We start from the raw sequence: 13827 nt of genomic DNA on the forward strand, positions 1-13827 counted from the left end.
ATCTGTTGTTACTGTCACTGAAGGGAATTATGTTGATGACTGAATTCTTGATATAGAAATTGGCACACTGAGAGGACCTTTCTCATTCCAAACAGGGAAAAGCTTCATTAAATGGAAAAAGAACAATATATTGCTGTATTTTTATCCTCAGTCGTATTTTTTTGGTGGACATCTTAAATGTTTATACATTTACTATTTAGCCATGTAAATAATTCCTGGGACCACTCCACTAATTTTTAATAGAAGCATTCTGTATACAATTTTGCTATCCCTTTTCAAGAGAAGCAGCAATAATTTTTGCTGGTGTTTGGGGCAGTAGGTAAGTAATATAACCTGATCCTCCACCTCATCGTGGAGGTGGAGGTACTACCTAATTGTGGAATTATGAGATAATGAAGACCCGAAACAAGATAAGAGTACAAATGAGAAGTAATTATGAAAGAAGAGAATAGATTTAGATTGTTGACTGAATATTGGGATTTCCTGAGGAATTGAGGAAGGAACAGATTTTAGTAGATGGAACATTAGTGAACAGGAATCAGGAATTTTGAATTCTGGTGAGGGTTCGAAACTACATTACAGCCTCTTTGGACCGTGGTATATCTAAGTGTTAGATTGGGGCAAGAATTAGATTTAGGAACTTTCAACCTATAGCAGTAGAAAGTTTTTTCTTTTTATTTAAAAAATAAGTCAAATTTTAATTTGTTAATTAGATAGATGTAGAGCTGTTTGGGGGAGAGGGAATCCTCTAATTGTTCCAAAGAATCCTTAGGGCCTAAGGAGCAGGGTTTTAAAATTAATGAAATGAATGACCCCTTTGTAGACCTACTTCTGAAGTTTTTGCACAAGGATGTTTTTGGTTCACAGTCCACTTGGGCAGTCTTGATATCTGCTTGAAAAAGGTCTTGTGTATACTTTGCAAGGTAGATGATTAAAATATTTATACTAATACATGTGTCCACGGTTGAAAATAAGACCAAAAGAAAGATGATCCCTTTAAGGCAGAATCTATCAAATAGCACAAAGATAATATCCTATGCAAAATGGACTTGGTAAACTAATTTTTATTGCAACGTTTGTCAGCTTCTTTGTGAGAAAGAGCTACCTGTCATGTGTCCTGAGTTTTGAAATCCAGGAATATGCACTCGATAGGAGAAAACAGAGGTGTGCTGTTGAGACCCTGCTTGGAAAAGGATTGAAAGTACTATTACGTTTCATCGCTTGGTGGGAAGAAAATCTTAGGGGTAGCAACCACCTTGAAGATCTGCCAGTAAGAACTGGAGATCTACTATTAAGTTCCAGTTTACTAGTAAGGAATGCCAGCTTAAAACAGTAAGTCACAGTTAGTAATGTCAAATACTTTTTAAACTCACAGGCCCACACAGAAGTTCCATAGAGGTAAGTTAGATAATTGGGGATGGTGGTGTAGTGATAAAAGCCTGAACTGGTAACGGTGATGAGAAAGAAGTATAATAGAACATGCTGTGTGACAGTCATTCTGAGATAAAATGTTTTTGAATTAAATAATGTATGTAAGATAGTTCTAATTGTCCATAGTAAACAAAACATTGTTATTAGTGAGGTAGTATTTGAGCTCTGGAATTATAACTGCCAGGGTGTGCATCCTGCCTCTGCACATCTGTAGAGTGACAGTACAACCTTAAGGGGTAGTGAATTAAATTATATAATATACTTTGCACTATGCCTGACATATATGAATGATCAATAAAGCTTAGCTGCTGTTATAATAATTTGGTTTCAGAGACGTTCAGTTATGCGTTCAGTAATCTTTTTGGAATGTTCTTTAAAAAAAAAATAATAACAGTTAGAAAATGTCCTACTCCCTGCCCCTTCCCACAGATGTTTTTCTTAAAGGTTATCTTTTCAAAGAAAGAGATTTCTAGGCTGTATGTTTTTGATTCTAGGAGGTTTACAGGGAATCTGAACTTCCCTCTTTTTTAGAATTGATGATGGGTAGCATCATTACCTAATTTGAAAAAGAATGGGAAAGTTGCATTCTAACTGTAAACTAAAATTTCAAATTAGAAATCTGTTTTACACTCAATTTTTATTTCTTTGCCTATTATTATTAATGGATGCATAGCAAGAAAACAAACTGACATTAGGGATTTGATTTTTTTTTTTTTAATAAAAAGTAACTTCTACGAAATCTCTGGTAAATTCAAATATGCCATAGCCTGGTCTCCTAGAATTTATGATTCTCTTGATATTCAGAAAGATGGCTCTGATATGAAAAACTCCCCTAGTCAAAGAAAGATGGTTTTATTATACTGTTCATTAAAGTACTCATAATTACTAGTACATTTTAAGTTGTTAATAGGATGAAATTTAATGAAAGGGTTTTAAGCTTAATCCTTGGTTAATGAGAATTGTGTTTCTCAGCATTCTTTTAACAAATATTATTGAGTATAATATGTATAGCAAGGAATTGTGGGGATACAAAATTAGAGACATATCCTGGTTTCTAGATGATTTATAATTTGTTAAAATATACTCTTTCTCACAAACACGTTATTGCCTCATGCATCTTCATGGATTTATAGAATGCTGTATTTCAATTAATTGAGCATTTATAATATGTAGATTTACAGAATATTAGAGCAGAAAGGACCTTAGAAATCATCTGTTCCAATCTTTTAATTATACACACAAGGGAACTGAGGTTTCATATTTTAATATAAATATTATATAGAGTGTTACATATAACCCATGTTATTAAGTGGAACGATTTCTATACAATATTTCATTAAAAAAATTTATTTATTTATTTATTGCTGCGTTGGGTCTTCGTTGTGGTGCGCGGGCTTCTCTTGTGGAGCATGGGCTCTAGGCTTGCGGGCTCAGTAGTTGTGGCACACAGGCTTAGTTGCTCTGTGTCACGTTGCATCTTCCTGGACCAGGGCTCGAACCTGTGTCCCCTGCATTGGCAGGAGGATTCTTAAACACTGCTCCACCAGGGAAGACCCTCTACACATTCTTATGCTTTTTTTAAAGTCACAATTTAAATTGATATGTCTAGCATTTTATTACCATGCAGTTTGGCATTCATTTTTGAAACACTATCAGAGAGTACCTGATAACACATTCTAGAGAGTCAATCTTGGCCTATTCTGTAGCAGGGTTTATAATTTTGCTAGATATGATAATACTTTCAGACTAGTAAGTATAGAGCTACCTTTTTCAAATACTAGGGTTCATTGATCTTCGTATACTGTCTTTTGAAATCAAGGCAGTAGGGTTTGATTATATACTGCATACTTTACAGTAAGGCAAGAGATTCTGGTTAATGGGAAAATTATCTGAACCAAGGGTGGCATAGCTACCAAATAATGGTTGGAGAATGGAGTTGAGGATTTATCAGTTTTGATAGAGGAAAAAAAAAAAAACTAAGGAATTTGGAGGCGCTTTTGTAGGACTAGATACATTTAAATTTGAGGCATAGCTATTTAACAATCAAAGGGGTTCTTAGAAAATTATTGCTTAAAGTTTTTGGGAAAAGTTTGTAAATCACAAATATACTGTGTTTAGAACTGGAAGTTAATTGACCTAGAGTTTTACTCTGGGATAACTCCACTCTAATTGCTTGATCTTACACAACACAACCTCCAGGTTTCCCGAAGTAGGGTGATCATAATTCTGTTTGTGCCTATTGCAACAAAATTATTCATAACATCCCTTTCCTTCTTAAAAGTGTTCTCGTTTTGATGATAAATTATGTGGTTACTTTACCCATAAATGTAATATCTGCCCTCGAGTACTTAATGTGATGAACACATATGAAACTTCCTCCTCTACTGGGTAAGATTCTTTTCCTTAAGCTGGGAGATTTCTGTTCAGTGGAGTTAGGAGGGCATTAATAAAGATAGCCTAGTGGAGATCAGGGTGATCTCAAGGTTTAAGACGATTTATAGGCTAGAAAAGAGCCCTGTGTTTTCTGTGCTTGCATCAGAAACACAACATAGGTGGATGTTACTTAGCTTGTCTGGGCAAAACTGAATTCTCATTGCTCAAAGGTAGTTGTGCACTTATGTATCATTAAAAATTTTAGGGCTTCGCTGGTGGCACAGTGGTTGAGAGTCCGCCTGCTGATGCAGGGGACACGGGTTCGTGCCCTGGTCTGGGAAGATCCCACATGCCACGGAGCGGCTGGGCCTGTGAGCCATGGCCTCTGAGCCTGCGCGTCCAGAGCCTGTGCTCCGCAACGGGAGAGGCCACAACAGTGAGAGGCCCACATACTGCAAAAAAAAAAAAAATTATCTGCAGTCAGATACACTCAATCCCAAGGGCAAATAAATCTGTGTACATAGTTATAAGTATTTTCAGTTAGTATATTTAATTTTTTAAATAGACTTTATTTTTTAGAGTGCTTTTAGGTTTACAGCAAAATTGAGCAGAAAGTAGAGTTCCCACATATCCCCTGCCCACACGCACACTTACAGCCTCCTCCACTAACACCATCCCTACCAGAGTGGTACATTAGATACAATTGATGAACCTACGTTGACACATCATTATCACCCAAAGTCCGTAGTTTACGTTAGAGCTCATTCTTGGTGTTGTACCTTCTACAGGTTTTGACAAATGTATAATGCCATATATCCACCATTATTACTAGAGAATAGTTTCACTGCCCTAAACATTCTTTGAGGTCCACCTATTCATCCCACCTCCCCCTTAGCCCCTGGCAACCAGTGATCTTTTTGCCATTTCCATAGTTTTGCCTTTCCCAGAATGTCATATAGTTGGAATCATATAGTATGTAGCCTTTTTTAGATTTGCTTTGTGCATTTAAGGTTCCTCCATGTCTTTCCCTGGCTTAATAGCCCATTTCTTTTTAGCACTGAATAATATTCCATTGTCTGGAAGTATATTTAATTTTAAGAAAGTGTTATTGATAGGCTGTTTCTAGATAGGCTTACTAAATTTACCACAAGAAGGATCTTAGTTCTTTTTAACAACAGATTGAATGTATGTTAAACTGTTAAGTTTTATAAAAATTTCAGGTGCTGCCCTTTATTAATTTGGCCACTGACCACACCACCAGAGAATTGTCTGTAATGTCTTTTTTAAACTCTTTCCTATGAAGCCAGGCTTTTCAAGAGAAGAGTGGTGCAATCATCAGCACTATGGGGAAGTCTTGCTTCTGAACCATCTTTTGTTTTCTCACTCTTCTCTCCCCCTTCCCCAACACACACACACACACACACACACACACACACACGCACACACGCACACACAAACAGAATTGCTTTAGGACCTCTTTGATTCTGTGCAGTTCTATCTCCATTCTTTCATAGAATTATAATTTTAAGGAGTTAGTGATTGTAGTGTGCTGCACATTCAGATGGAGGGGTCCTGGCTTTTCATAGCCAGAAATTATTAATTAATTAATTACATTTAAGTGGTGACAAAAATATCTGTAACTTTAACTACAAAAAACTTTCCTGGCCCAGTGAGGCGCATTGACTGCAGTTGTGGAAAGTGTTAGGAGACCATGCTTTGGCTTTGGACACACCTGGATTCCAGTCCAGACTCTTTCACTATTAGCTTATAACTGTGGGAAAAGTACTCAACTTTTTTGGGCCTTAGTTTCCACATCTTGAAGGGGATTATAATGGCACCTATGTCATGTTGTGAGGATTAAATGAGATCATGTAAAAGTGCTTATTAGTACATCGTCTAACACATAACACATACTTAGAAAATGTTACCTGTTGATATACATGTCTAATGATAAGTAATACTAGTAATAGCTGTCAAAGAGAGCACAGATAGATGTCTGTTAGTGTTTAAGGGATTTTTACTTTTGTTTTTAGGTGAGTTTGCGTAAATATATATCATATAATTTACTAATTCAAAGGACATTTTCAACTTGGTCCTCTTGTCCTGTATGCAAGTAGAAAACTGAACTAAATCAGATGAGCATTCCTTCTTCCTTAGGAGTGTCTTGTCCAGGGGTTGCAGTGTCAGTTTGAGTGACTTTCTTGGTTCTCTGCAGTGGGGAATTGTGTTCAGACTGTTTCTCGGCTACCTTTGAATTGTGGTGCGTTGGGATTTGTGATTATATTGGAATTGGATGGGTTCTTGGTGTTTCTGGACATACTTGCAGGCATTCCTTTTATGTTAGCGTGGTTAGTATATTGGATGAACAGGCTTAAATCTAAGCTTGTTTTGAAGTGCAATTTAGAAGAAGGGAGAAAAAATACAGAACAGATCCACTAGCAGCATATTTCTAGAGCATAATCAAGCACATAATCACAGCATTCGAGAGGACATAAACTCCCCCAGTTCACAGAGAATGTGAGAATAAGCATTTGTGATTTCCACTTAGTGATCAAGAATATGATTAAAACAGTAATACTTTTTACTGCTCTCTAGGGATTTACTGATAACCAGTTTTCTTTAGTGATTGAACCAGTAGTAAAATGAACAAAACCAGCTTCCTTCTCTCTCTATATTAGTTGGCATTGACTTTGACAGGTGGGCAGGTGGCAGTTTGTAAGACTAAAACATAGCTTCTTGGGTACCCCTTTATCTGGAAGTGAGCTCAGCTTTTCTTGCAGGGGCTTGGTGTCTCCCTGCTGGAATTCTAAAACTTCCCCTGCATCTGAGAATGATATCTTTTTGGCTTCTTGGGGCCTCTCATAGCTAGTTCCTTTCAAGGAACTGACATTGCATCTCAAAATGCTAGTTTAGAGTAGCATTTGAAGGCAGAACAGTTAATCTAAGGCTGTTAATTACTGCTTCCTGTCCTTCCCAGACTCTGAATCTTTTATGAATTGAAAGACTAGTATGAATTTGGAGTTCTTGACCTCTACTTGAGTAAGTGTAGTACCTCCCTTAGGGTTCTGAGGTCCCTGGTGTAGAGTTTATCTCCAAAGGCAAATACTTCTATGGATATAAACAGAAAAATTTCCACTTAGCAACCTGCATTTTCAGCCAGCCCCATTATATCCTTGGCTTTTGGTCTGTAGGAAAACTTCCATTGAATTCATACCTCTCCTGTGAAATATTCTCAACCTGATGTTGGTAGATACTGGCCCCACTCTGCTCATTGCAGAGGATCTGGCTTGGTCCCAAGAGTGACTCAGAGTACCCTCTTTTAGCTTCTCACCTGTACTTTAGATACTGAATTACCTTAGCCTGAATTGGTAAAAATGCGGAATGAACCCTTGGTGGTGGAGTAAATGGGTGAGAGAGAGTATGCTTGCACTGTGATATGGACCCCACTCCAAGTTCTTCCAGTAAGTCTGGATTTTTTTTTCACTCTCTTTTTGCCATTGCCACCTTGTCTTATGGAAGTGTAACCTCAAGCAAATTATGGGCCGTTGGAAGTAAGCATCAACTTTTAGTTCCTGGGCAGTGCCTGGCAATGTTGTTGAAGCCTAGCCTTCACCATAGAGTTTAGTTTAATTCATCATTGTACAGTTCTCATTCTTTTTGATCTGGCCTCTAGAAGCCAGGCAACTAAATTATGTGAAGAGAGCCTGTCAAATGCCATGGTTATTTTTTTGTTTTGTTTTGTTTTTATTTTTGTTTTTATCCCATGGTTATTTTTAAGACTGACTTTTCAGAAGATTTTTCTAGTTGTATAAATTTATGGGATTATGGAGGGCATAGTCCCTCCAGACACTGGCAATGAGTTGAGTTACTGTTACTGTTGGTTTTACTCCTGAGCTGACCCCCATAGTATTTCTTACTCTGAAGTACAGATTGTCTTGCTCTCCTGTGCCTGAGGGTCTGCATTCAGGTAGAGGCTGCTTCACAGACAATTGGGTTGTTTGCCATGGGCCCAGGGAAGAAGAGGATGTGGGGAAAGTCTAACCTGAATTCAGGATAGGATCCTGCATGAGAGAAATTTGCTAGCCTTTCAGTTGAAATTTGGACTCTGACTCCCAAAAGAAGGTGTCAGTAGGTCAGTTAACACTTCTTGTTGTGACCCATAAAAGACATTGCATCTCTAATGAAGTGTTCACCCATCCAAAAGAGAGATCCTGACTTGCATATAACCTGTTGCCACTTGCGGTTATCTTTCATCACTTGCCTGAGTTTGGAAAGGTAATGGTTTGTGCTCTAAGGAAAGAGATTTCCCCGAGACCTGAGGCTTTCTCATTCCAACTGGCTGGGCCCATTGCTAAAACGCTTTCCAGTGGGCTTGCTTCTGCCTGGCCAGCACCTGGGCTGCCCCAGCTTGTAATTAGCCTGCCTTTGCTTCATAAGCTTCCCAGGGTGGTTCTTCTTCTAAAAGCTTGTATGAAATGCTGTTTACTGTCTCTTTATAGTTTAAAAATGAATCCTTTTTGTTCTTTGCAGCTCATTTGCTTTTTTCTTTTCTTTTCTTTTCTTTCCTTTAAATTACTATTAACACCTGTTGATTCTTTTTTTTTTTCTGATTGGCCTGTCACTGCATTCCTGCTCCCCCTCCCTCTAGCTGGGTTTGTCAAGTCGCCCATGTCAGAAACTAAGCTCACTGGGGACGCCTTTGAGCTGTACTGTGACGTGGTCGGGAGCCCCACGCCAGAGATCCAGTGGTGGTACGCAGAAGTCAACCGGGCAGAGTCTTTCAGACAGCTGTGGGACGGTGCTCGGAAGCGCCGTGTCACCGTAAACACCGCCTACGGGTCAAACGGCGTGAGTGTGCTGAGAATAACCCGGCTCACCTTGGAGGACTCTGGGACTTACGAGTGCAGGGCCAGCAACGACCCCAAGAGGAATGACTTGAGGCAAAACCCTTCCATAACATGGATTCGAGCCCAGGCCACCATAAGCGTCCTTCAGAGTGAGTCCAGCACCCTACAGTAGTAGTACTGTAGTCACTAGAGGTGGCCCGATGACCCTTCCCTTCTGCTTCCTTTCCCTCTTCCCCAGTATGATCACTCACCCCACCCCTTGTCTTCGTTTTTTCAAACCCACGATCCTTCTGGTTGTAGTGTATGAAAATATTTGTGGCAAATTTTATTTTTCTTCTTTGCTGTCCTCTTTACCTCCCTTATCCCCCAACCCTTCTCTGTGTCTTTCTCCTCAGGAACAAAGAACTTGGGGAAATCTGTGATTGTCCAAAATCATCTGCATTGGGAAGAGGTGGGGAGGGAGAACTGGGGAGGCTAACAACAAGAAAAAAAAAAAAAAAACACTTAAAACTCACAAAACCAGGATAGTGTTGAATTGTTTCTTTCCCTCTACTTTAATTTTGTAGTAGGTTTTCTGCTATCCTTTTGCTGATTTATTCTTTGATGCCTTTCTATTTTTATTTCTCTCCCCAGTCTAACTACTTTTTATTTCTTCTGTTCATCTGTTTGAAGCTCTCTGAGTAGCTGCCTTCACCTCTATGGTTTTAAGTTTGTGTCTGCCCAGCCTCTTCCCTCACTGTGACTTAGTGTCATCCTGTTCTGTGATGGGAATGTTGCCATGAGTGTGGTGTGGTGATGTGTTTTGGTTGTTGGGTGGCATGTAAGCTTGGATATTTCCATAGTTCTAGCTCTTTTTCTTTTCTAAAACAGTGGCATGTGCTTCTCTGATAACAGCCCTCCACTGCAGCAGTATTACTCCTCACTGGTCCTGCCCAGCTAGTCTCCTATTCTCTTAAAAGCAGCAGCCTGAGATTTCCTCCTTATGTCTTGCTGTTAGGAGCCAGGTGACTCTAAGCTGCAAAGTATTTTTTAAAACCCCATCATGCTGTTTCAAAGTCAGAGTTGGATCTGTTGACAGATAGTTTGACTCTGATGACTGACTGTTGGCACAGCAGTCACTGCCACACTATCATTCCAGAGGCTGGCAACCCCAGAAATAGTTTGGAAGCCATTCACACTGGCCTTTCTTGTGTCTTAAAAAAGGAAACTAAATTCCAACCCTGTTCCTCTGTGTGGTAACAGTGAGCTGAGCAGTTGGCTCAGAATCCTTCCCTTCATCTGTAGTAGCAGGTACAAGTAAAACATCAGACACAGGAGCTTTTGTGGCCACCTCTTTCTGGATAGTGTCTTGCTGCTTGTATGGTGGGAAGGAGAGGGAGGGAGAAGCCACCACAGAGCCAGTGCTTCTGGCCAGAAAGAGTTCTAGCCCATATCTGTCCTTATTATAGTTGAGGAAGCATTCTCCATTTAATGGAAAGATCTTCTGGGTTTTTCACCTTCTTGTCAAGGACTCAGTAGGAGTCCCTAGAGCCAGTTCAGGCTTAAAGAACTGATTGATTTAGAGAGTAAATAAAAATAGTAAATTACATTTATGAGGATATTGGTAATAACACAGGAGGTAATCTGACATGGGCCTTGAATCTATATATTTCTATGGAAAATAGCAAGTTACTTGTCTGTTCTTTATAGCAACTCAGAAGATGCCTATGAAGAGGACTTAGAGTAGAGTTAGAGGCTGCTGCAGTTGGCACTGTTGAATTAGAGAACCTGCTTCTGGAAAGGGAAAAAGAAAACCTTGTCTATGTGAAAATGGGGAACATTAACCCAGTGATTTTTCTTTTATTTAACGATTTTTTCCCTTGCACGCCTCCTTCTCCTGCCCCCTTGCTCCTTTCCTTGTAAAAGCAGAATTACCCAAACGGCCACAAAGCTCTGCAGAAGTTTGTAGGCATGGACTGGGCTGGGCATTTGGTACTTGTACTTGCAGGAGCCTGACTCAGGTAGACTCATAGTTAAAAGGTCATGCCTTGGGTCTAGAAGAAGATGCGGCTTTGGGGTACCTACCTCTCAATCTCGAGAGTATACAGCAGTCTCCCAGTTTACTTAGAAATAAGCTTCCTAACTTTGGGGTGTCTGCATGTGGTTGAAACAAACCCTGGCTAGTTCAGACTCTCCCCAGACCTCCCCGTCAATCAGTTGACGCTAGTTAACTGTTTTAGAGAGCCAGGCTTCTTTTTTTTTTCAACACCCTGAACGCCACTCTAATTGGATTTTTTTATGATTTCAGCGCCCTCAAGGACATTTGTCTCCAAGGGGAAGTTGAAATTTTCTATCTAAGAATGACCTCCTGGGCTTCCCTGGTGGCGCAGTGGTTGAGAGTCCGCCTGCCGTTGCAGGGGACACGGGTTCGTGCCCCGGTCCGGGAAGATCCCACATGCTGTGGAGCGGCTAGGCCCGTGAGCCGTGGCCGCTGAGCCTGTGCGTCCGGAGCCTGTGCTCCGCAACGGGAGAGGCCACAACAGTGAGAGGCCCGCGTACCGCAAAAAAAAAAATGACCTCCTGGCAGTAATGTAAGGCAGGAAGAGAAGCGTGCCCAGTTTTTAGGTTCTCTCTCTGTCCATAGCATGTTCTACATATGAATGATGGCTAGGGTAAGTAAGGGTCTCCTAACCAGTGCTTCTAAATAGGAGTAAGTGGCAGGTAAGAATTTTTCAGCTTCTCCTAAATGTTCATCTCTCTTGGACTATCATGGGCAATGCTCGACCACCAGTGTTCGATCAGAAATAAAACCCCCCCACCTTCATCCTGGTGCAGAATGCAGATGTGGCACCGAGGCCAAGGAGCTTGGTCTAGCACTGGTTTCCGTATACGGCAATTACAGGAGGAAGGTTACCCCACCCCACAGCCCTCCTATGGTGCAGAATCATATTTAAACCTATTAAAATTATTGACTTGCTCCCAGCTGACTCTCTCCTGGATCTTAAGGGAAAAAGTGCTTTCCTTTGCCTTCTGAGAATTCTTGGCAGAAAGTCTACCAGGTTGCTTTCATCACCTTCTTAATCTCACTGAGCTGCGGTGGTCATTTGCATCACCACAGGTAAGAGTAGCATTTGCTTTGGCCTCCTTGTAATTTAAGCATCTGGAAGCTCTTGGCCTCAGAGTTTACCCTTTCTCAGTGCAGTCTGAGAGGAAGAACCAGAAGGCGAGTCCCAAATGGGACAGAAAATAAAATTGAATAATAAAAATTCAGTAAAAACCTAAAAGTGTGTTTGGGTTTTAATGTTGCCTTTATATTTTTTTAATTTCTGTGGAGTACTGGTTCTCTCTTTTTATCGCTTTTGTTTTTGCTTGGTTTTGATTTTCCTGAAATTGTGGTGCTTTCTGCCGATGGTGTGTGTGCGCCTTCCATTGCAGGGTTTGCAGCTGTTCTGCTCGACTTAAGGCCCAGGGATTTGGCTTCTGTCCAGTGTGTTTTGGAAACCATGGGACACCACTGCGCTAATGTTTACATGCATCTGCTTCTGTCTTAGTAGCTGCTATGCCTCCATTATCTGTACATAGAGACCCTTTTTGATGTTACGGATAAGGACCAGTGCTGAATGAAAGATAACCACTATCCTTTTGCCAGAGTTGGAAAATAATTAGAACGAATTTACTTGAGCAAACTTGAGGATTTGCTTTATTTATCACAAGTTTCTTTGACGATATGAACTCTACAATGTTACACTGATTAGGAGGTGCTTGGGCATTACATTTTTCAAGTGTCCCATGACGTCTCCGTCCTCTCCTGCTTCCTGCACAATGAACAAAGCTTAGTTCCAGCGAAGGGAGAGAGTTTTGTCTTCAAGAGTTAAGAGTCAGCACTATACTTTATAAAATGTTGTCAGGGAGCTGCTACAGACTTGTAGACAGGAAGTAGCCAGGTTCAGGGAAATGGGAAGTTAGTCAAGGATTTCTGAGAAAGAATTGGAAGAAAAGTAAAAGAGCAAATACCTCTGATTGTGGATTGGAAAAGATGGCTAGTTTAGACTTTACCTGAAAATGTTTGACCAAGAGTAGAAAAAGAACTAACCATGGGAAATGATTAAAGATAAATAACGACAAAAGACAATAAACAAACTTCAAAACTTTAATACAGTGATGGAATTCAAAGTGCTTTATGAACCTTCCAGTAACGGTATTGATATAGTGTGCTTTAAAAAATTTCTGCTCAATGTGTTATAATATTTGACTCAAATAGGTTATTTTTGTAGATACCAAATGAGTGATCCCAGGTTATCTAAGCCCAGGTAGAACCAGAAGATGAAGTATATAACTTGCCCTAGGGTGGAAGGTGTATGGGGATGTTTTTGGGTTGGAGGAGGAGGGATAAAGAATTCGGTCAGATGTGTTTTCTAGGCCCAGCTTTGTCACTAATGATAATTATGGCCTTTCACAAGTCATTGTACCTTTCTAGCTCTTAAAGAGTGGGATTCATTGAACTCTTAAGGGCCTTTCAGCTCTAAAATTCTAGGAGCCCACCATACCAACATGTACCACATTCTAGTTATGATTATCTTAGAATGGAAAGTGTTTTAAAGTGCAATTCTGAAAAAATTTTGTCTTTGGAGTAAAATATGGGCTGGAGAGAAGAACTTATGGTTCCTTAACAGTTTTCTCTCGGCAAAATTTGGAAAATGCAATAGACTTTCAATAGGAAATTTGCTTTTAGGATCTACATTGTCTTTTTCTGCATAATTAATGGCCAGGCTGTTTTGCCATAGATTTATCAGATTTAAATGTGGGAAAAGCCATATATGCCTAATTATAACTATTACTGTTTCAAGGCAGGAAGTTTATTAGTTATCTAAATGATATTGCCTATTGCCTTTGTCTTCAGAGCTGCAAAGTGGAGCCTGATTTTCTAATTGAAGCCGAATTGGTTGGTGGTTCTTATCTCATAAAATGGTGGTATTCAAAAGCGTACTGTTGCCAGTGCAAGCATCCATAATACTCCCATTCTTTTCACGTCTAGGCCAACTGGTCTTCAGGCTGTTGTCTGCGCTAGTGGTCATTTGCTTATAATCATTGTTTTTCCTTTCTTGACTTCCTCCAAAGTGGCAAAGTGAAATTCCTCATGTGGTCCTGTCTGCCCTCCCTCTTCTAGTCTCCCCAACCTACCCCATCCAACTCTCAG

The 13827-nt window shown here is 40.0% G+C and overlaps 1 protein-coding gene across 2 annotated transcripts in view; it reads left to right on the plus strand.

Moving 5' to 3' along the window:
- Positions 1–13827, plus strand: part of NPTN (neuroplastin) — a 55769-nt gene that overhangs the window by 15314 nt on the left and 26628 nt on the right. For both annotated transcript variants that reach the window (XM_060005642.1, XM_060005641.1), the window contains exon 2: positions 8453–8800. In XM_060005642.1, the coding sequence (XP_059861625.1) occupies positions 8453–8800 (348 nt within the window). The remainder of the gene's footprint in view (positions 1–8452; positions 8801–13827) is intronic.

Source organism: Delphinus delphis, chromosome 2, assembly GCF_949987515.2.
Source record: "Delphinus delphis chromosome 2, mDelDel1.2, whole genome shotgun sequence".
NCBI classification, from domain to species: domain Eukaryota; kingdom Metazoa; phylum Chordata; class Mammalia; order Artiodactyla; family Delphinidae; genus Delphinus; species Delphinus delphis.